This window comes from Apteryx rowi, unplaced genomic scaffold, assembly GCF_003343035.1.
Source record: "Apteryx rowi isolate R43461 unplaced genomic scaffold, aptRow1 scaffold_302, whole genome shotgun sequence".
NCBI classification, from domain to species: Eukaryota; Metazoa; Chordata; class Aves; order Apterygiformes; family Apterygidae; genus Apteryx; species Apteryx rowi.
Genome location: NW_020449442.1, coordinates 496484 through 520731, shown reverse-complemented (window position 1 = coordinate 520731; position 24248 = coordinate 496484). Strand labels below are relative to the sequence as shown.

The window sequence follows — 24248 nt, the reverse complement described above, 5'->3', positions numbered from 1 at the left end:
CCCCGGCGGCGAGGGAGGCATGACGGGAAATTCCTGGGCACCGGCCGCCAACGCCAAATATGAGCATGGAGCCGGGAGCGCGGGGCCGCCCCGGGAGCCGCCGCTGAGGCCCCCCCAGCTCGCTCTTGGCCCTTTGCCTTGAAAGCAAATTTAAGCAGAACTGCCCTGTAGTATTTAATGCTTAAAAAGAAGTGGGGAGAAAAGCAGACGAGCGCTGACGGCTTACGTGTTTTTATTCCGCTGACAGGAAGGAGAGCAGCCAGCAGCCCCCTGTCCCAGGAGAGAAGCCGCCAAGGGGCGCCCTGGTAGGCGCCGAGGTCGCGGCCTGCCTGCGCCCTGCCACCGGAGGGGCAGGCGGGAAGGCAGCCCTGCCGCAGGAACCAGGGGCTCGCCGGGGGCAGCGTGGTGCCCACCAGCTACTCCCGCTCGTGGCCAGAAAAGAGCGACTGATCTAAGCTTAATGCCTATTGCCGTCAGCAAAACACGCGTTAGCTAGAGACAGGCATTAAAAGATCCCCACTTCCTAGGACGTTCTTCCTCACCCTCCCTTCCAAACCAAAGAGATAAAATCCAGCTAGGCAAAGACATATTAAAAAAAAAAGATGTCTCATGCATCATACTGAAGGGCTGCAGGTAGGAGTACCAGAGAAAGAACCATCCTTAAAACCCATCTAAAACACAGTAGTTCCTCTGTCATTACACTGCTACTATGCTTTCCTATCAAAAAAAGTCCTCCTACTCATTCTATCACATATAAAGTATTTGATTAGAACAGCTATCTCAAAATACAAGTAATAAGCTTGTACACAGGGGTAAGATTCTTTATCTCCCTCCTTTAACAGGTCAAGGACTGCGGCCTCCTCTGGACTTCAAGGTATTCTTGATCTTGGCATTAGAAAGGCCAAGTATTTACTCTCCCTTATGTAAAGTCGGGACAAGTTTCAGGCTGACAAGACACTTTAGCTCCATTTTGTAACTCATATCAAAGTACCACCTATTCCAATGTTAAATCCTAACAAGGTGGTTATGATGAAGAATTACTCTTTCCCCTCACCCCCAGATGAAAGCAAGTATTCAAGTCAAAGAAACATCCAAGTATCTAGAAGGTGAGACACATATAAAAACCCCTAATAAACCTTTAATTTGAGTTTGTTTTTTGTTTAGTTTTTACAGGACAGGGTGACAAATTACATCAAACATCTGATTTTTCTCAAATGTTTAGGTATTATACACATTCCCATCTGTCTTGCAGGAAGGGATATTGGTCGACTTAACAGTTTTAGGTAAAATAAGCTGCATAATAGTCATATTACAATAATAAAATGTACAGTGTTTACAAGAAATATTTTAGAAGCAAGAAAGATGCAACTGCATCAAAAGGCGACCTTTTAAAATGCCACAACTATTTTTACATTCACTCTTGCAACAGGTCACAAGATGGGGTCACTAAGGTCAGGTTAACAAATCACTATGATGCACATCAAATACAACAAAATTAGTTTATATACATATATAATACATATACATGTATATTATACATATACATATATGTTTATAGTAAAACTCATCAAAATCTACCAGACCTGGCACAAAATCTACTCACCCATCAAAAATATGTACTTGTCCTTGGTAAGTAGAATTCTGCATGGCTGATTATATATTATATATACTCATTCATTAGCATCTGAGACATAAAACTGAGATTTTAAAATTTTTCGGTTAACAAACTCTCCAATAATAAACATGGTGCCCACAAAAGCACAAAGGTAAGGCACAATAGGATTTTCTGTTGCAGAATAGTGTGCATCATGTTTACTTAACCATAAGAAAAACGTGCATTATTTGTGCAAGTTCATGCTGCAGTTCCATCATATCTACAAAATAAAGTGAGTTTCAATAAAATTTATTGAACTGGTGCACTTTCAGTCTCACCACCTATGGAATAGTCAGCTGGATAATTAGACAAAATTGTGTTGTAGGAGTGGGCATTAGTAAAGCCAATAGTCTTAGATTTGCAACTAAACTTCTCAGCAACAATTTTGTAGTTACTGGCTAAATGTTAATAAATTTACAGGCTTGGAATCACAGGAATTACTGTCAGCTGAACACCTGCTATTATTTCTAGTCTGCATCAGCCAAAATTGTTGCAAGCAAGCAGGTACCTTTTTAAATTTTAACAGGTAATTGGTTAATTAAAACAAGTTATAAATGTATTGGGAAAGTCACTTAATCCCAATGGTATTTTGTCACAGCCCTGGCAATTGTAATAATGAATACAGCTTTTCACAAAAATTTTTTCCAGTATCTGCCAATTGTTTCTTTATTGCTTACAAATTTGAATTCATTACAAGTGGTATCAGACCTTTCACACAAAATCATAGCCAGATATTTTAATATAAAACCTATAAAAGATATTTAACTTGTATCTAACACTTTAAGGTATTTGGCCTCTTGTCATGGTACAGCCAAAACCATATAAAACATTAGGTTTTGAATAAAATAGGAAGCTTATTCACTGCTTCAATGCAGACATCCTCACATAACACAGCCATTTTTGCCACCACCAGCATTTACAGTTTATATACAAAACCCAATATATCCACATTCAGCTTGTTTTCCCTCACACTTATATGCAACCACTAATGCCAGGTTAACTTTCCCCATACCTTAGCTGCAGAAAATGATTCTTTTACAGCAACAAAACCTTAATATTGACTGAAAAAAATATTTTTAAGTTACTCACCATCAGGAACTGTAGGTTGGTTGTTATAAAATACCCACAAGATTATTTCACAGGAAACTATGGAAATACAGGAAGTCTTCTTTTCTCCATGCTTTTGTATTATCAAAAACACTTCTTGGTGCAAAAATACAGTCACCACATTTGAAAATGTTTAATGAATTCGGTATTCCTCATGCAAAACTTAAATGCATTGGTTTACTAAAGGCCCCCCCCACCCCAAACTTCCTGAAGCATTTTTTTTCATCAGCTCAGTATTACTGCCTCATTGCTAAGTCCCTTTGGAAACAAGATTTCTGGAACGTTCAAAACTTTTATTTAATCCATTAAAGTATTACATACAAAAAGCACTAAAAAAGGAAGACGGCAGCCAAACAGGAATGTTCCTGTTGCAAGTAACAGTCCTAGCAGTTGTAGAACGTCTTCTCAGGAACTTCCCTGAGAATTAGTTGTGCCTGTCCGAAGACGGAGATGTGACATAGAGTTCATGTGTTTGTTTGATGGCTTCAGGGGAGTGTTGCAAGTAAGAGCCTGGGGAAAACGGTGATGATATCGATCTAGCCGCAGGTATTTTACTGTTACCAGCTTTCCTATAAGGCAAAGAAACAGGAAAACAAAGACCTACTAGTTTAGGATAATTATTACATTTTGCTTTAGGATGTAACAAAAAACATGTTACTACACTGAAATTAGTTTACCAGATCATATGGACTAAATTTACTAAAAAAAAATTCAGTTGTTTTTGTTACTGCTTGATACTTTAGATAGAGAACACTTAAAAAGCCATTTCAATGGACTCCAGCTGCACCCCATCCTCTGCCGTCTCTACCCGTGTTTTGTTAGAAACCCCAAATTCTTACCATCAAACCAAGAGCCATGTAATGCCTTAAAAGCCTTTCCAGCATACTCTGGAGACAGACACTTGACATATACACAACCCTGCATTAAGAAAGAGAGTTTTGGTTTAAAGTCCAACAGACACGGAGAAACAAAGCATTAAGAAGTTTCTAGAAAGACACTCACCTCACGTGAATTTTTGTCCACAGCAATATGAACAATTCCATCATTATCACTGCATTTCTCCAAGATTGCTTCTTGAATTGCTAAATGCCAGTGATCACCTATTTCCCTAAGCAAACGATGAAAGATTTAATTAAGCACTAGTCTTTTTAAAAGAAGTTATAGAACTACATAGGAACAAATGTGTTACTAGCTCTAGCAATGATATGAAAGAACACTGGTCTTTGAAGTATACAGAGATTATGATTCAATCCAGTTTTATAAAAACATGTCTTCTCCCATGCAGCTCATTTTGTTATCATGATACCTGACAGAAAGCACCTATGCTTTTATGTTGCCGCACAGAAGTAATCTGGAAGCATTACATTTCCATTTGCTAAAGGAATAAATAATGATCAGCCTATGATGCTACTGAAAAAGGGTCACCTTGGGTGAGTTTGCATTAAAATTTTAGCTTTGATCAAGTGAGTTTTTGAAGGAAAGCTCTCCTTTCACCCCCACTTTCCATGCTTTGATTTGCATTACTGAATAGTCTTCAAAACACCCAAATTAAAGTTATTTTTGGTTTAACTGAAAGATGTACTCCATGGTGCATTTAATGTACTCCATTGAATAGGCATTCAGTCTATGGAACCAGATTAGAGCTAGTTCAAAGTATTATCCTTGAAAATGCATGTAGTATAACACTAGGTCTTCAACATCCATTATTTTGCTCTTCAGGTTTGTTCCTATTGCCCTACTTGGGCATAGTTTTGGAGCATTTTTGATGTTACCTACAGCTGAGGTCAAAAACTCAGATACAATGCTAAATACATATTAAGATGTGCCTACTCTTAACAAATTAAGAGTTTTTCAGCCTTCTGCACTCAAAACCTAAAATTGTTCAACCACATGACATCTAGGAATTCAACCTGACAGTTGAACAATCCTTGAAATATTGTGGAAAATTTCCTTCAGGTGTAAAGTTGACAAATTAACACAAGAAAGTAGCTTTGACTGCTGTGAAGGAAACTGCTAGCAGTAGTCTCCCTGCTCCTAGTAACTACTAAGCCATACAAATTGCAGGAAAATAGTTCTTAAGCTTATTCCTTAGAGGGGAGAAGCAAACAAAGCAAATGAAATGAACAGCAGGCAAGAGAAAGTGCTGAATAAAAATCCTGGCAGGGTTGCATAAAACAACCGCAGTTATGATGTTGGAGAGAGAAGGTCAGACAACAGCAAAGCAGATGAGCAGATCTTTTGCTACAATGGCTATTCAGGCAAAGGTAAAAGACCAAACAAGGAAAGAAACCAAAGCAGTAAGTGGGGCTAGAAATACAAGGGAGACCGGAAGCTGAAGATAATATATTCAAACGCAGCAATCACCTGTGTCCTTACTCCACTCTCCCCTCCTACTTCCCATTATTCCCTATTATAATCAAAACTTTTTTTTTTTTTAAGCACTCAGCTTCTCATATTTTTCAGTCTCAATTAGCATCTCACCTTTATTCTGTAATACAGGATAGCATCCTCTTTTTTCCCCTTATATAATTGTATAAAGAAATAAATTTCTTCAGAAGGATTGCTGGAATCCTTGTATCTCTTTTCCACTGGACAAATAAGGCTTCACAAATTAGGAAAGGGTAACTGGCATAACCTACCGACTGCAGTAGTTCAAGCTTTTGAAAGTGCTAGTCCCCAAATCCTAACATATTCTAGCCCACAGCCAATGGAGATATAATTGGACAGTGAATGAATTTAAAAAATACAAAAATATAATCATTTTGCCTTAACCTTTAGCACATGAAACAAAGCTTATTATTTATTCAGACAATACATACTCTAGAATTATATCCAAGCCTTAGAAGCCACACACTGCACTAATTTCTGTTTAAAAGCTTTCCATTACAAAAATCCATCTGCTTCAAAACTAGGCAGTCAAAGCCCTAAAACATAAAATTTCTTGTTTTAAATTCAGCATTTTAAATGCAAATCGTGCAAGGTCTACAAAAGTCTAAATACTTCAGAACACTTTAGAACCTACAGTCTATTATGATTAGGCCACATGACAGTTACAGTCTCCCCTGCCAGTTGATACAATCAAACATTTACAGAATCAGAAGAGGAAGACTGGCCATTGCTACAGATGCTTTGATTAAATCCCACCCTCCTTGAGGACTGACCCAAAGACACAAAGCAAGGATATATGATATGATACGAAGGATAAAGGAAGAGACAGTAAGATTATGTCTTCTCAAAAGGTGCCAGAGGCAAGGTTTTTTGTACAACTGGTTTGTTTCTTTTAAGGTATTCATGTTCACTGGCTTCTTCCAAAACCCTCTCAGAGGAAAGGATGAGACACTTTCAAATGAATACAGAAATACAGATACCTAATTGTTTTTACTTACATAACTGGATCAAACATATTGCGAATCTTTAGACATGGTGTCAAGCTGTTCGGTGGTGAATTTCTTCTATCTAGATGAAATGCTACAAAAAAAAAGTAGTAGTATTTACTGACAAGCAGGATACCATCTAGTTAACAAGGGTCAACCTTATATATTAATGCCTTTCTGTTTCTACTCAAAAGAACATTTTCCTCTGAAAAGCTTCAAGCAAGTTTTAAATTTACCACAGAGTCTTTTATTGCACTGAAGAAAATATACTACACCTAGTAATTAAATTTCTTTAGTTTTACAACTTCTAGATTTAAAAAGACAATGCATTCACTCATACTCAGGCCAGAGTAAATGGAAGGAATCCAGGGAAGTAAAAAATACTGTACAGTTAACACAGAAATTGTTTGCATTATGTCTCAGTGAGAAGAGGTAGATATTCTTGACACTGGAGCAAGTTTCTGGAGCTGCAAGTTTTAACTATCTGGAGCTGTTCAGTTTTAACTATCTGATGAATTTTCAGTTCTTCCATTTTTGGGGCAATTTGCTCGTCTAATTAAGAAATAGAGCTGGTGTTTAGATGGACACCACATCACACCTGTATTGCAATAAATGGACAAGGAACCTTCTATAAGGATGGAGCTTTTGTAATCCTAGGTGCTCTACACACACGATCAGAAATTGGCTAAAGAACTGAAATGAATCACACCAGAAGATACAAAATAGGCATAAGAAGAAAAATGGACAGTAAAAATAACAGAGTAACTATTTCAAAGCTGAACGGTCCCATGAAAGATTTTCTGAAGTTTTAAAATATTTATCAGCTTCCTTCTAAATATAAGATTCTCCTTGTAGGTGTCACAACAGAAGAGTGAAACATGAGAAAAGGAAGATAGGAGCCCTACAGATTCAGGTAAGATGGTTCCATGCCTTGAGAAGAGCCAACAACGCATCACCAGAAATGGAGGCGGATAACCTGGTAAAACAGCTTCCAAGACTTGAAAGAAGTTTTATTTTGAAGCCTTGTAGATAAGTAGATGGAAAAGTTTAACTCAAGATTATTTTGTCTTGTGGAGGTTTCTAATGTTCCAAACTGATGCTAATGCTTCACAATCCCTACTTGCAGTAGGGTTTGAGGTATTCAGGATGTTATATTCCAAGTGTTAGAAGTCTCAGTTCTGGGCAGATGACACTACAGGTCTGTGGCTCCTATTGTTGATTTTTTAAAATAAAATCTTAAAAGTATATCCAAGATATGAACACCACTGCTCTTCCATAACTCACCAAAACAAATATCCCATTGTCAGGCACACAGAAGACATTGCATATGAAAGACAAGCACTAGCCAAGAGAAAATTCACTGCCTGCAGATATGGCACAGACAAACATAATACTCCTCAATTTTTTATGAGGCAAGAAAACATATAATCACCATCTAGAAGTTTAAAAAGGTGGCCTCCAAATCTAACATAGAATCTATCATATATTTTCCAAATAACTAAAAGTGCTTTTATTAAAACATGCGCACACACTGTTCAAGTCAACACCACCCATAACAACTGACCAGTTTTTCCTGGAAAGAGTTCTCTAAATATGCTGGTGACACTGCACCAATCTGAGCTGCCTACGGCTTAAGGAAAAGTCCTTTTTCAATAGCACATGGTTTTGTAAAGTTTTTCACCCCTGATTAAAAATTATACATAGGGTATACTATAAAAACTTTACAGAACTAAGCAACATTGAAAAATAAATGGACTTACCTTACTCGTGTAGATTGGCTCCAGCGGATCAAGGGAGGGTGAAATGTCACCAGCATAATGTACACTGGGGAACCACACCATACTGGAGAAGGTGATCTGGTGTGGCCTAGTCATGGACCTGGACCTGAAAAGGTGTGGGGTTGAGGAAATTATGTGCTGACTGTTAACAGCTAGGTTTATTCAGCACATCATTTTGATCTAAGGATAAAGAACGGTGAGGTTATTTGCAGAGACCCAAGGCCCACAGGATCAACACTTTTGCAAGCTGCTCATGAACTCTAGACACACAGTTGTTTAAGGCAGCAGCTACACCAATGAACTAAGCAAGAGTAATCAGATAGGGAACCTGTGTTTTAGTGCAAGTACCTATGAAAACAAGCCCTGTCTGCTCCAGTTTCTAATAAATCTTCCACTTAAAAGCACATCAGCACCTCAAAGCTTGCAGAGATTACTTCAGTCAGAGCAGAACACCAGCCCTGACACAAGAATAAAGTACCTTGCACTAGTAGAACAAGTGTGCTCACAGCAGTGCAGTATATGAAAACAAAGATGAGTCCTGCTTTTTCTCAAAAATATTTCAGTCATACTAAATGAAAATAAAGTTTTGCAACTTCGATGGAGCTTTCTATGTGTAAGAAAAAGTTGGTGACAGAAATCAGTGAGGTATAAAATTAATGCTGGCACAGTAATAAGCATGAAAAACCATACAAAAAAAATTAGCCTTAAAATGGAAGGCCAGGGAAGAAATAGACAAGGAAAAGTAATTAATGTATAATGCTGTACCTACACAGCAGAATTCTAAATAGTGTGGTTAACACACATTTCTTGAATTTCATTGCACTTCTACACCAGTGAAATTTAAAAAACACACAAGTTAAGTGACATAACTGTTTGGATTATAGTACTGATTATTTGAAATTTTCCACTGGCATGCAGCATACAAAATATCCTCATAATGACAGCGCTCTTCACAATAAGGGCATAAACAAATATTCTTGTGGGACAACGGTCTGAGCTACACGGTAACTGAATATGCATCTCACCTGTCAATTCTTTTCCTAAATATAAGTCTCAACAGCAAGATTTATCAGATGGGGGTAAAAGGTGGAGATGTAATAAGAAAGCAGGGGCATAACTTTGTACAATAAATCACTGATAATAAAGTTTTTAGGGTCTTCATAAATTCCCCTGCAGGGCTAGCAAGCACCTTCAAGCAAAGCAGGTGATGTTCTACCTCAACCATAATGTGGTTTTATTATCTTAAACTATATATGACAGTATCATTCCACATTCAAACAACAGAAGTGGCTGAGAGTGATTGCTTTCAACAAACTCTGCATCACTGACTGTAATACATCTACAACAGAGGAAGAAGTGGCTCTTGTACAGTGTGATTTCAAAAGGAACGTCCAAGAATTTACAGTACTACTTTCTATACCTCTTGATTCACTACAGTATTATTGCAAAAGTGATTTCCCAGGATCTCCTTCATTCTTATCAGAGGCAAGAACAAAAAGATAAAACATCTAGTTGAAAGTGTTACACAACACACAAGGTTCTTCAGCAGATGGGAAAGGTATCATCAAGTCCAAATACTACTGAGTGAGAGTGAGAGTCGCATAGTTGACCTGGGTTTTAATATAAGAGTTCAGCTACAGAAGACCAGCATGGGACAGATACAGAATTTTAGCACGAATATAAACTATTTTCCAGTTTTCCTGCTTTAACAGTTAACAGAGCTTTTTTAATGTGGAGAAAGGATTGTATCCTCACAGGTGTTGGAAGAGGAGTGTCATTCATGAGAGGTAAAAGGTTATCTTCCATGCTGCAGGATGAAATATCACCCTATCTGCGGGGTACTTTGGAGAACTTCTATTTCATCTCCAGAGTTGTCAAGGAACTTTTGCTATCACTGTTGGTTTAGCTATGCTGGAGCTCTGTCTACATATTTTTCCTTAAAGCTCCAGTTATTGAGGACATGACAGGACAGTAACATTCATTCTTTCTACAGCAAACTGAACACACTAGAAATAAATATTTCTTTCATTGCTTTAATGAAATTACACTTTGGCATGAACAAGACTATTTTTAAATTTATTTTTGAATTGACAATTTTCTAGGCAGTTGTTTTCAAAACATTGCTCGTAGTTGTCCATCACCCTACAGTATCAGCTTACCCTACCCATTCTTCTTTTGACAAGTATAGTTGATGTATCTAGTAGATACTTGATAAATATCTCTCTCTCTCAAAAAAAAAAAAAGCATACTTTATTCTGACAGTTAAAAAAAAAAAGAATGCAAGAAAAGGAAAAAGGCTACTGTCTATCAAAACGCAGGGTGCGTCCTGAAGGATCAGACAAAACGCCACAATGACCCAAGTGAACCTCTGGATGACCACAAATGAAACTCTGGACACTAACACAGATGCAGAGCCTATATCTTCATGCATGCTACAGGTTCCTACATGAAAAGGATGCTATAATACATCAATGTTCTAATACACATTGATTGACAGGTCTTAAGACTCTCTTCAACAGCACATATTCTAGGTATTGTGTTCTGTTACAGAGCACTACCAGATATTGAAAATTTATAAAAAAAATTATGGTGTTGAAGTTTTTTCACAAGATTCAAAACCAAGAATTCTGCTTTTATAGGTACTGAGTTTGTTCAAGGTTTACCAAACCTGAAGATTATTTGAGAAGATAATCTCCAGCCTGATTCATGAAGAAGTTCTGTATTCAAACATTAAAACTGGAATACTTCTAGTTGATTTATACTTCCAAAAATGAAGAAAAACAACACATACATACAGAATTGCCAATACTGGAGAAGAAACAGTTGTGTGAAAAGTATGAGACTTATGTCATGGAACTATTTCCAACAGTCATGGGAAAACAAGGAACTAACTAACTAACTAAATAATAATAAAAAAAAAGCCTTAGCATGTGAAAGTTACCTTTGCCTCATAATTGGCTACTAAGATGTACAGAGCCCTTTTTATATCATTCCAACAACTGCCATTTACATGCTCTTCTGTAAGAGGCAAAGTATGCCATTCCAGTTCTTCAGATATCTTTGCTAAACTACAAATATAACAAGAAAACTAGGAAAATTGCTGCTGAAAAAAATGAAAAAGGATAGATCTTGACATATACTCGACTACAAAAAAGCATGGAAAGAGCATGTCAAGCATATTCTAGGCGATGCACAAGTAAGTGGTAGAGCTGACAGGTAGAGCTCTCCTGTACATTTACAGTATGCTGAAGTAGCACCCACTAAGAATACTTTCAGATGAAGGAAATTTCAGCCGTTTCTGAAATAGGACAGAACATTATATATTGATTTATATTGCAAACAAAACAAATGTGACAAGAACAACGGAGCAAATGAGCGGGCCAAGAAATTTCAGAACAGGAGTGTCATGTTCCCCAACCTGTATAGAAGAGTAAACTATGTAAAAGATTTAGTTTTATAATATGCATAGCTTGCAGAAGCTACATTCAATAAAGTTTTTTCAAAATCAGTCACAACAGTATTATAGAGATGGAGCAGAAACAGCCAGAGACAAAACCTACCAATGTCTGCACTGTATGAAAGCACTCACACATCCCTAATGCATAATGTCCTAGAAAAAAAGGCTCTGCAATTCCCCTAAGAAAGTTACTATTCACATCTTTCTAGCTAAAAATTTAATTTTGAGAAACTCTAATCATTTCATATAGTTGTCACAGCAGAATGTCTTGTTGCTACTAGCAGAACCTCAAGCCTGCAACATTATTTATAAGGTATTTTTACAGGGAGGAAAAAACAAGCAAAAAAAATTTTCCAATGTATGATTAGAAGGGAGAAATGTAACGCTAAAACCAGTACCATAACTTTGAGAAGTATATAATGATATCACAGTATAATATTTTGGCATAGACAAGCAAGAAATCGGTCCTCAAACCAGCTAGGACCCTGATCAGATTACATGCCAAATATTTTGAGGTATTTGCAAATACTTGATTTTTCAAGTCAAGTATTGGCTTGTCAGTCAATCGATTTGTTTTTGCTTTGAACTTATGAAAAGCAAAAGTTCAGACCTGAGGGCTGAAAGCATATATAGACCCTATGAAAACATACTGGTGTCCTGGAAGAACACCGGCATGTTAGCACTACCCTCTTGTTCAGGCAATCAAGCCTGCTACAGTTCAAGTGTTTCAAGCCAAAAACAAGATCACAATGTGCTTCCATCTGTTTTTGAAAAGGAAATAGTTACTGGAGAAGAAGTCACTTTATATCTTCTTTTATGGGAAATGGAATAAAAATATTATTTCTTACAAATAGAAATGTATACCAGTAAAAATTAAAAGACAGAAACCTATTAATACTTGCATAAGTTAAACTATGACCAAAACAGGCATATTCCAGATGAACATAAATGAGAAAGCACTTGCTTGTTGGTGGGGTTTCTTTTGTTTAAGGGGGACCGGGAAGGGGAGAAAGACTGTTTGGTTTTTAGCTACATTTCATTCAGCATCTAGTTCAATGCCACAAAATACATGATATCTGATAATATATAAATAAGTTGATCTAAGAACAGGAAAAGCAGCAGCTCCCTCTTCCCTCACCATCAAAATAAGCTAATGAGTTCATAAATTAGGATTCTGTACAGTGCTTATTTCAGCCACACTGGAGAGATAATATAGCATTCCAGAAGAACATAATGCAAAACAGACTACAGAAACTCTTGAAGAGTCACAAGATTTAAATAACTGGCAATTAGGTCTTCACTTTCAACATTTACCTGCAATACTTAGATTTTGACAGAAGTGACCATTCTTTTATATTGCAACCCAGTATTCAAAGCTTTTAGTCAATGGAAAATTGAAACTCTAATTAAAAACTTGAAGCCTCGCATGAAGAAGGACAAGAATAAAAAGAACTAGGGGAAGATAAGCACTGCAGACAAACAACTGCATGACCTGCTGGGTTCTTGCTTCATTAGCAGTGTCAGTGGCTCCATGATAAACATGCAAAGTGACACACCATTGCAAAGTTCACTTATGATGACAGTCTTCTCTATTAAAGCAAATGCTTTGCTGTGCTCAAGAGCTTCAAAAAAGAATGCACAGGTAGAAAAACCTTTCTTACAGAAAGGAAGCGCCACTAGGAGAAGCTAAAAATTCATTTTTTGCTGCCTGAAGAATCTTTTACCCCAGCAGCTTCCCTTTCAAAATAAACAAACAGCTCTTCCTCCAAACTCCACTTTAGGATACCTGACTTAACAGTAGCAAACTCAAATCTAGAAGCTCTGATATACCTGCTGTCAGATACAAACAATTATATTACTTCTAACGGGTATGTACAAGTATAAGGGAGGTCAGAATTAGACCAACTAAAAAAATTTTTGAATTCACGCAAAGGAACAAAATAACTAATTTTGGTTATACACAGTCTGCCATATTTCTGCAGTAGCTACAACAGAAAAAGCCCATTTTGCATGAAAATAAGAGAGACACTGAATACACAAAAAAGCAAATCAGCTGAATAACAAGATGATAGAGAAATAGCATTGACAATTCATAATCATACTTAAAGGAGTCAGAGAAAATAAATCTTTCATTTTCAAGTGACAAAACATCATTCAGGAGGTAGAAGCACAAAACTTAAATCAAATTATATTTGCAAAATAACTAAATTGTTCTATACCTTGGCCTTGCCATACTTTCGACGGTATTACTAAAATTTTGTCACACGCTGCAGAAGGCTGCATCCACTTCCAAACCAAGAACTCAGCACCACCTATTCTTCGTGTCTCTGTGCGAACCCTAGATTCATTTACTGCAAGAAAGTCAACTGCTCTATTCCAGACTTTCCTCATTTTCTTCCTGAAAGCAAGAATTACAACATAAGCATTACAACAACCCACATAGTTGACATCCAGCACACAGAAGAAATCCAGTGTTGTTTTCACCTGTATCTATAAGGCAATCAAAATGCTGCACCATGCAACCTAGTAAATTAACTCAGTTAATTGATCAGATTATTTCTAAGCTACATGTTTTATTCCATGCAAGTATTTCAATAGCTATAGTGAGAACATACCTGTCCTGAGGGGGTATTAGAGAATCACGCACATGTGGAATAGGCATATAAGGCTGCAAGTCTTTATTTTCAGAACATGCCTCACTGTGACTTCTTAGAACATCTGAGAACACCGTAAGAAAAACGATTAACTAAGTCATTTAAACAAGCATTAAAAAATATTCAATGCTCTCTATTAACAGCTACATTAACATCACCTTCCAAGTTCAGTAGTTAAAAAAGATAAGGTGTTTTTGGCGTTTTAAAGCATTTCTCCTCCCAAATACGCTAAAGGCAAATCAAAGAAACTAACTACACACAAAGTGCCTTCATGTACTCCAAATAAATTCGGAATAAAGGAAGAGAGTTCTTGCAGTTAATCTTGATTGCCACTTTTAACTGTTAGCAAAGACAGCCCCCTTTAAGAAAATAGTGCATTTTCCGCAACAAAACTGTACTTGTAAACCAAAAAGGTCACCAAAGGGTAAAACAAAAAAATAGCTCTGATTTCTCAGCCCTTCCTACCATCTCTGGATTTACAATGACTGTCACAGAAAGTAGTAAATTAGGACAGTTTAAGCATAGATGCCATTCAAAACAAGCACTAAAATCTATGAACAGAAACTACTAAAAGCACTGCAACTTCAAGTACAAAGGTAGAATTTCAGAATTCAATTACACATTCTATTTTAGTAACACAAATCTGATCAAACTGACTGATTAAAAAGCTCCTTTTTCTATTAAACACTCATTAAGGATGGAATTGAGAGCTAACAGAAGTTTTAGGAGTGGGTTGGCTAAAGACAGCTGAAAGACAAAATGGATGTAGAAAGCAATGTCTCGCCATACTTAAAGCCAAGCAACATCTCATTTGTAATTGTATTTTCAATAATAGATTACATCCTGCCTGGTCAATGGTAATTTATTATAGCCATGATGATATAATTTACAAATTTAAGACTTTATACCAAACACCTCTATCAGGACAAGCTTAAAGCAGTTTAGCTGCCTCTCCTTCTCCCTCCCCCACCTCCCTTTTTTTTTTAAAACATGAAACAGGCATCTCTCCAAGTACTCTAACAGCAAGATGACTGACAACTAGACACAGAGGCTGGAAAACATAACTGACCAAATTACAGTGAGTACTCTGAAAGCTTATGCAAAGCCGATATAGATGCATCAGATGTAATTTGAGAAGCCATACCTATGATTTTTACCACCATATCATACATCTGCCTTGTCTCCTCTTCCTCTTTTGCCCAACGATATTTCATGTAGTGCAAGACTCCCCATACCATTGCTACACCTGCATTAAGATGAATAAAACTCTTTAAACATTATTGGATTGTTGGTTATTTGACAAAGTTCACACTACATGCTTCAGAAGTTGGTTAAACTAGCTAACATTTTAAGGTACCTCGAACTTCAAATCTAGTTAAGTACACTGTCTTCATCATCAATATTTTGCATTTTACTAACAAAGCAACACTCTCAAGTTTTGAAGAACAGACAGATTTAGAAAAATTTTTCATTGTTTTAACAATAGCCTGGCATCCCATTGCCAGTATTCTAGTTTGAAATTTTACCCTATGGTGAAGAAAAGTAATACAACTGAATTACCATGGAAAAATTCAAAATCATATTAAAAGTCTATGTAAACTGACAATTTGGAACATTTTAAGATTTAAAAATGTGTAATATTCTTATTTAGACAAGTCACATGCTTTAGATGTATAAGTCAAAGCTAATTAACTTTGCTTCAGTTCAGTTACAGATTTGTAAGTGAAGTACTGCATGTTCTTCTCCTGTTATCTTAAAGGTTATTTCCAAAAAAGACAATCTAGTTAAGAAGGTCAGCAACATAAGCTGAAAGGCCATCAGAAAAATCTCATTCCCTCTTCTATCTCAGGTTGAGGGCACCACTATGCATGGGATCTCTCAACAATGAAAAAACATACACAAGTGCTAGCTACATAGTTCGTTTTGGACACCAGTGACCACAAGGTAATGTTAGCTGATATATCAAAGAGAATGAGTGATACCATTATTTTAGAGCAAAATGGGTGTTTACTAATGACAATACATCTAACTTTTATATAATCCTCCATTTTTTTTTTTTAAAAGGTGCTTCCTAATATCCTCAATTACAGATGAGAAAGTTGAGACACTGAGTGATTTGCTCAAGTATGACCAATCGGACCAGTGGCCGATTTTGAGTTTTGTCTTGAAGTCCCAATCCAACACTCTGCCACCTTCTGATAGTAGTGGATAATCTGGGACAATTTGCCTTGTACTCTTTTGGTTTGTCAGAAGACTAATAAAGGAGGTCTTACATCTTCTGTTCCATAAGTATGAGATTGTTAAAACACTAGGATCGAGGAAATACTGAATATTCAACAGGTGTATGAGATCAGCTTTGCATCTTCAGGGTTTCTAACATGCCACATGGAGTGACATGTCTGCACTCAACAGGACCATATATTATGCTGCATGGTTTTCAATCTGGTCAAGACTGAGACAAACTTGGAAGGATCTGAAACCTAACTAGAGAGTTATCAAAGACTAAATCCGCAAGTCTTACTGAAGGATTAGGTATATATATATTTTTTATTTTATAACAGACTTACAGCTAGGAATTTTTGGTGGCAATCATGTTGACCGTCCGACTTTTCCTAGACACTGGAAATATAACTACAGAAAAGACGATCTTCCTAAAGTTCCTCGAACACTAGTGAAATGTTCTCCAATTAAGGCTACCATATCTTTTTTATGGGCTTTTTTTTTTTTTTTTTTTTTAATCAGTTCAGTCTGGATGTTTGAAAGCCACAAGATTTTGCTTCTGCAGGGAAAAGTCCCAAAGAAATAGGTTCAGCTGACTATAACAGCAGGTGATAGCAACCAACAGGAAAATACAGTGGTACAACCAAAGTGCAAAGCTGGTTGTTGTAACCAGGATACCAACTGGAGCTCTAAGTTGGATAGCTGAATAAAAACTTTCTGTAAGCATGCTATTTCCTTCCCCCCCCCCCATCCAATTACAAAGTGCAAGTTACAACAAAAGGTTGATTTTTAACTTACCCAAAAGCAGTATTGATAATCTATGAGTTATGTTAACAAACGCACGGCGAAAACGACACCTGAAAGACATCTTTGGACTAGTGGATTCCAGATATTTCACATTTGTCACATTAGTGACATTTATCTCATTTGGGTCATTGCTGAGACACCTATTTAAAAAAACCAAAAGAGGTATTTACAAAAAAGGATACATTCTGTTAGAAGAAATTAAGTTATAAAATAAAAAACACTTACTTTATGCCAACATCTTCCCCACTATTCAAGATCCATTGTAGTGATGTGTTAAGCACACTTTCATATTCTGGATCTAAGTTCTGTCAAAGACAAATATTAATGAGCAGTTTCTTTAATAACTGGAAAGTTGTCAGGCCAAACGAAAATACAAATACCACACAAACAGATAAGTAGGCAAACCTACATGGTTTTGTTCTTGAGTCTTCATTTTTTGCATAATGTTCACTAGGCAAAGTGAATCCATACAAGCTATGAGCAGCTACGGGACTTACTAATATTCCTTGAATTGAGGGCTATTTGAAAAGTCAAGCCACATTCACCATTTTATTAACAATTATAACCTGCAGCAAGAAAAAATGATTCAGCCACTAGGCGGTGCTCATAGAAAGTCTACTACAAAATTAAAAAAAAAAAAAAGATTTAAAGCTTGTTGAAAATCGTCCCTATAAAAGAAGCTGATGCCTTCTTTCTTTTTTTCTTTTCTTTTTTTTTTTTAAAAGAAGCTTGATGAAAACCATTTTTAACTGATACTTTAGAAATATTCCAATATTTCTAATGATATTACTACATAGGAAATGACATATACTTTTTAAAGTTAGTTCACATCAGTTATTACAGGAGAACATCCACTGCAGTCTGAGCAAAGGCTGTCTCCATAGTTCATCTTACACGTCCTTTTGCAGAAAAGGAAAGAAAAAATGGAAGTTAATATTGTATTTGAACTGACACTCTCTCTCTCTCAAAAACAAACAAACAAAAAAAAACTTATCCCAATCTTGCTTTGAGCCTTACATAATGCAACTGGCCTAGAATTAAAGGAAAAGCACCTAAGAAAAATTAAAACAGCAGCTATTTTATTTTCACGCTGAGAATAAAACATTAAAGTTATATCACTGAACACAGTGAAATGCCGCAAAGGAGTTGCATTTACACTCCCAAAAAAGAGGAAATGCAGGGTTAAGTGAGACTTCATACAAAGTGACAAATTAGCATATGAAATTTGAGCTTCCTCTCAGAGCTAAAACAGTTGTGGTCATACCAACTGTCATTCTTTAAGCACAACAGATATATAAGACCATCAGTTATCTCATATCAACTTAGGTTTTTTTCCATGTCCTGCCACAATGCCCTGGTTTTAACAGCAAGTATAAAATGTCATTGTCGACCCACACCTTCTTAAATTGTTAGCAGCTTCTTCAGGATGCTCTTCAAATCACCCCTTTTTGTTTATAAATGTTTGCCAAAAATGTAAGGTTAATCTTGGCTTTTTGTACATTATTAGTAAAGTCACATCAGCTTAACATCTTAAGCTCCCACCCCCAAACCAATAAAAAAAATCTTGTACGCTCAAGCCTTTAAAAAGGAGTTTCCTGCTGAATGGGACACCAATATGTGCTAAAAATAAACCTACAACTGTCAAAAGACAGTTTTTTTTTATTGGAGAAGGGGGTCACACAGGGGGGAATGGCAGGGCAGAGCAGGATTTCATAGTACTGTACATCTGGCAATTTAATAAAAAGGCCCTTTTGGACCATTTCTGTTTAACATATCAATGACTGGTGTCTCCATACAGCCGCTGCCTGTAAGGCCCACAGCAAAGCCCCATGCTTCAGCCTCTCCTCCTAAAGGAAGGAGGACAGCATCCCTTCCTAGTAGGTGCCAAACAATTGTCTCAAAACATTGTCTACTGAGTTCTAGAGAAGCTTCTGGAGATCTGCTTTGCAAAAATTTTATCCTCTTTGTGTTGGTCAACCATCTCCATCAATTGAAATTATGTTCTATTTTTGTGTTTTAACTATAGGGGAAAAAAACTGCATGCAATAAAGCACTACTTATCTCATTTGCATTGCAGTTGAGTTTCTTTCACCTTCCCCTCCCCAAAAACCTCGCTATCTCCCCAAATAAAAAACCACGAGTAGCACATGTTAAAGATTAATTCCAAACATTTCCAAATAACATTCAATAGTAAGTCAAATTTTAGACACTACACTAGATACAAAACCAGACCTTACAAATTGTAACTTTTACAAATCTTAGATACAACCAAAGAAAAATACCTCGATTGCTTACTTTCAAATATGCAGCTGCCTCCTGGACGGTAAGATTTCTTTGATTAGAGCTGCCACATTCGTGTTCTCCTGGTAAAATTAAACTTTTGTTTATTTTGATCTACTTATTACTGCATTATATAAAATGAAATCACCTAAATACAGTTAACACAATCTACACAAGCAGCAATAGCTGAAGAATTCTCACAAGTTCCACTAAAAATATGAGAAAAGTCTCTGGATGAATTTCCCCTTGGGAGAAGGGAAAAAAAATTGTCACAGCTAATCATCTGTACAAATCACATTGACAGAACTTCATGTACTGATCAGAAAGAACAAAAGATAGTATGCAGTGCTATGAAAAGAATATTAATATAAAATGGTTACTGTACACTGACCCAACTTCTTCCAAATAATTTCCATTTACTCTGAAACATGCATTATCTGTTCATACAGATGAGGTTAGTTCCAGTTACAACACATACCTACTTCAGGCACTATGAAGTGACTACATTTTAGGTTAATCCAAGTTATCATAACTCCTCACTTTCCTAAACATGCACAGCATGCCAATGTGGTCTGAAACTGCTGGTTTTACCATCTTCCCAATTCTTTATGAAAGTAAGCAAAAACAGTCAGGAAATTAGACAATATATACAGTCAGTTCTCACAGCCACATGCCATCTTCTTAATTTTCTTTACTAAGCTGGAAGTACCTGATTCATACAAGAAAATTTAGTGACAATCACGCCAACATGAAGTCATGCAGAAAGGGAGAAAGGGCCGAACACCAGCTTTTGTCTATGACTAAGCCATTATTTCTGAAGAACAGTCAGAGAGCAGCAAATCTTTTTTTTTTTAATTTTTATATACATATGTGTGTATGTATATGTATACATGTATGTGTATATATATATATACACACACACCCCTCCCTAAAAATGCAATTTTACTGTGTCAAAACAATAAACCAGGAAAAGCCAAATTCAGCCAAATCAGGGTTAAGCCTTACCTTCCTGAATCCATGCCAAACTGTATTATTCCCAAAGCTATAGCAGGGCTAGGAAAGTTTAAGGTGTTTATACATATACATAAATATACACAGTATAAACACTGTTTGTGCCCTTACAAAGTATTTACACACTGGAATATCCTTTAAATGGATGGAGCAACTGCAAGCATTCATTACCTACATGAACAAGAACATTCAAGGCAATCTGAGCAAGCTAAATTAGCAAACACTAGCAAGTTAAGGTAAAGCATTTTCACGTCTGACATTCATTCACAATAGGGAGTTCCAGGGAAACAAATGTTTCTATGAAGCAAGAGTCCTTTTCAGACTGCCAGAGCAATTGTTTGTTGAGCACACTTCAACAGATTCAAGTCAATTTTGGCTGCGTAGGCACATCAGCCTGGAAAAGACACACTTCTATTTTACTGATGGACTTTAGAGAAACAGGAACATGATTTGTAAGACAATGTTTATATGCTATCTGACCTAGCACTGCTGCTATAACTGAGCCTGCGTGTGTGTGCGTGAGAGAGATCAAGCACTGAGCAGGGGTCCGCGTGATGGTTTGGGTGTGCAAAATCAAGCACTGAGCAGGAAAGACACTACTTGGACACAAAGCTGTTCACTTGATAATCAACATGCGACATTTGAGACTTTGAAAGCTTCTACCTTTACTGTGATGGGAAAACTATAGAAATTACTGGTGAAAACTGACACCACCCTTGGCAAAAACTTCTGAATTCAGAAAATAATACAAGCACTGGAGTTAGGGGTTACTCTTGTACGAAATTTAGGCAGACGTTCTTTTTGTGTAGCATAAGCTCCACACCAGGAAGCTTACACGTGTAACTGTCAGTGATCTCGTGTTTCAAGATTAGCAAGCCTGGGAGAACTTTTTATCATATTCACAGTGTCTCTGGTGCAAGTATATTGTTTTGCATCTAGAACTGAAGAAATAAATGTAACAAAACCAAAAGGTATTTCTGTAAAAGCCTTATGTTCAATCTCATCCAGGTATTAAATTGCAAGATGTTAACATGCCTGATAGCAAAAAAAGCATGAAGTAAACTAGCACCTGTTTGGTAAGACCTGAAGTCTCAAGACCTTACGTTTTCCTAATAAACAAGAAGCATGTCGGTCATGATTTGACTGAACATTTCAGATGGCGGGCAGGGGAGGGGAGGAGGGAAGCTTTCTGCTTAGGAGCTTCTTTAAAATTTTATTTATATATTTCTATATATTTTTTATATATATATATATATATATATATATATATATATATATATATATAGGGAGGAATAACCCCATGCACCAGTACAGGTTGGGGGCTGACCTGCTGGAAAGCAGCTCTGCGGAGAAAGACCTGGGAGTGCTGGTGGACACCAAGTTAACCATGAGCCAGCAATGTGCTCTTGTGGCCAAGAAGGCCAATGGTATCCTGGGGTGCATTAGTAAGAGCATGGCCAGCAGGTCGAGGGAGGTGATCCTCCCCCTCTACTCAGCTCTGATGAGGCAGCATCTGGAGTGGGGCCCAGACATCCTTTCAGTGGTGCCCAGCAATAGGACGAGAGGGAATACGCACAAACTGAAACACAGACAGTTCCATCTGAACATGAGGAAAAACTTCTTGACTGTGAGGGTGACTGAGCACTGGCACAGGTTGCCCAGAGAGGTTGTGGAGTCTCCTTCCTTGGAGATATTCAGAAGCTGTCTGGACACCATCCTGTGCAAGGTGCTCTAGGTGACCCGGGGGGGGGGAGGTGTTGGACTTAGACGATCTCCAGAGGTCCCTTCCAACCTCAACCATTCTGTGATATATGTGCATATGTGTATATATACATACATATACATTGTCTAGATAAGCAGGAAAGCATAATTATGATTCAAAATAACAAGCAGTAAAAACAGTGAAGTGTACACACACACAAACACACAACCAGATTGTGGAAAAAGAGCTCTTGAGAACAAGTTTCAGGATTCATCTTAAATTTTCACTTTTATGAGAACACAGTATTACACCATATGCTAGGACAAAGCTCCCTTACAGAGGCTGATTGGACTACTTTAATGGTTTTAATTTCTAATCTTATTTGCCTCATTCCAGGAATTATGTTTATGCAGTATGCGACTAGCCCACTATGACTGATTTAACTGCCTCTGGTCCCATATTCAAAAAGCCAGCAGATAGCTTCTTCACAGTCCTGTTTCCAAAATTTTTTTCTGAATATATTCCCTCCAACTAAATTTAACACTTAGAAATACCTTTGCTGCCTAGGCTCTGACAATGTCTAAAGCCCATCAGTTCAATTTACTCTTATGCAATCTGGGGGGTGGGAGGAAGGCATCACTTATCTTGCCTCCTACAATCGATACCAGTAAGCCAGAGTTGTGTAGTTTCTGTTCTGTATAAAAGCTGCTGGAGATGCAGCTTTTCATTCTAGCTCATCTATCGCTGAGAACCATTTAATGGCTTTCTTCTGAGAAACTCAAATTTGAAAGTCCGTAGCCAATCCAGGAGTCAGACACTTTTTTTTTTTTTTAAACTGAGAACAGCAGGATATTCCTATATGCCATTTCAGTCACTGCTTTAGCTAATGGTTCTGCAAATGAAGGCTTACTTTGAATTACTTCAGTGCAATCATTAACCACTTGGCTTGGAAACCCACTTTCCATAGTTTGAGCCAAAAATGTTTCCCAAGTGTTCCACTTGAGGCCCTATATCCAGGAATAAAACTGAAGCAGAGGGAAAAGCCTTAAACAGGTCTGCTGCAAGACATATCTGAGCTCTTTGTAAAAATCATCCCTCTGTTAAAATATCTATTGCAAGCTTACAGAAATTATGGATCTTCATGCTGAACCTTTTCTTGGGCACAGGCCACTTCAGCTGCAAGTGCAATCAGAGAACCATTCCACTTGCATATGCAGGATGTGGTATAAGTAACATGCACACATTCCAGCAACGATCAAGAAACGAGCATTTAGCTTATGTTAATGTACTTGTGCAAGACATAATTAGTTTAGTTGGGTTCTTCTCCTAGAAATATTTTTAAAAAATAAATTAAATCCCCAATTCTAAAGGAATTTTTAAGTCTGTACTCACAATTGCTTTCAAGACAGAAAATAATTCAGATCTGCTTTTCAGTGCAGAACAAAATATTTGAAACTGACTTTCATTTGGGCATTTAACTTAATTATAAGCTCTCACATATACAGTTAACAGTTTTAAAATATATTTGCTTCAGAATGTAAAGCATTGTCGTACATACCAAAGCCAAAACCCAATGGATATCTAATACTTTAAGGAACACATGGATTTTGCACAGACCACTAGTTTATAGCTTGATGAGATACAGTCAACCAGTACAAAAATAAAAAGCTTAGAAAGCATTTGTTAAACAGATCTCATGCTTACAGGTTGCTTCCAGCAGGACCCTAAAGTGGGTAGCAGAAGAAAAGCATAAGAGTAGAATAAATGTGAGAGCAAGTAATAATGTCTGATTTCCCAAGAGCAAATTCAACAGTCTGACACTCTGTGGAAAACCAGAACTTGCTAAATAGCCTTTAAATCACTGGTTGAAAAACGCACAGTATCAATTACCTGAAGATTAAAGAGTGACAGAACAGAGAGCTTGAGACAGAAATCAGATGCAGTAGCTGACATTACTGAAATAAATATTGAAGAACTATTAGTGTTTTGCCAGGATTTTTCCTCCAGCCATAGATTTATCAGTAAGCCTTATTACATATGGAAGTCTAATCTACCCATGTATGTAAAGACCTGTGCTGTCCATTAGCTCAGGAGGAAACTGTCTGAATCTGATAGACCATCACTCTGATGAGTATGCCAAGCTAAAGAAACATCTTACTAAGTAAAAATCCTTCTCTATGTACAAGAACGCAGGGTCACATCTG

The 24248-nt window shown here is 37.0% G+C and overlaps 1 protein-coding gene across 1 annotated transcript in view; it reads right to left on the bottom strand.

Moving 5' to 3' along the window:
* Positions 1-2986: 2986 nt before the first annotated feature.
* LEMD3 (LEM domain containing 3) overlaps positions 2987-24248 on the bottom strand; it is a gene marked incomplete at its 5' end in the record, with an annotated part of 46624 nt that continues 25362 nt past the window's right edge. Inside the window, 10 exons of the mRNA XM_026070022.1 lie at positions 2987-3330; positions 3601-3679; positions 3764-3869; positions 6148-6229; positions 13590-13768; positions 13986-14088; positions 15169-15270; positions 17043-17191; positions 17277-17356; positions 19347-19414. Coding sequence (XP_025925807.1) covers positions 3167-3330; positions 3601-3679; positions 3764-3869; positions 6148-6229; positions 13590-13768; positions 13986-14088; positions 15169-15270; positions 17043-17191; positions 17277-17356; positions 19347-19414 — 1112 coding nt within the window. The remainder of the gene's footprint in view (positions 3331-3600; positions 3680-3763; positions 3870-6147; positions 6230-13589; positions 13769-13985; positions 14089-15168; positions 15271-17042; positions 17192-17276; positions 17357-19346; positions 19415-24248) is intronic.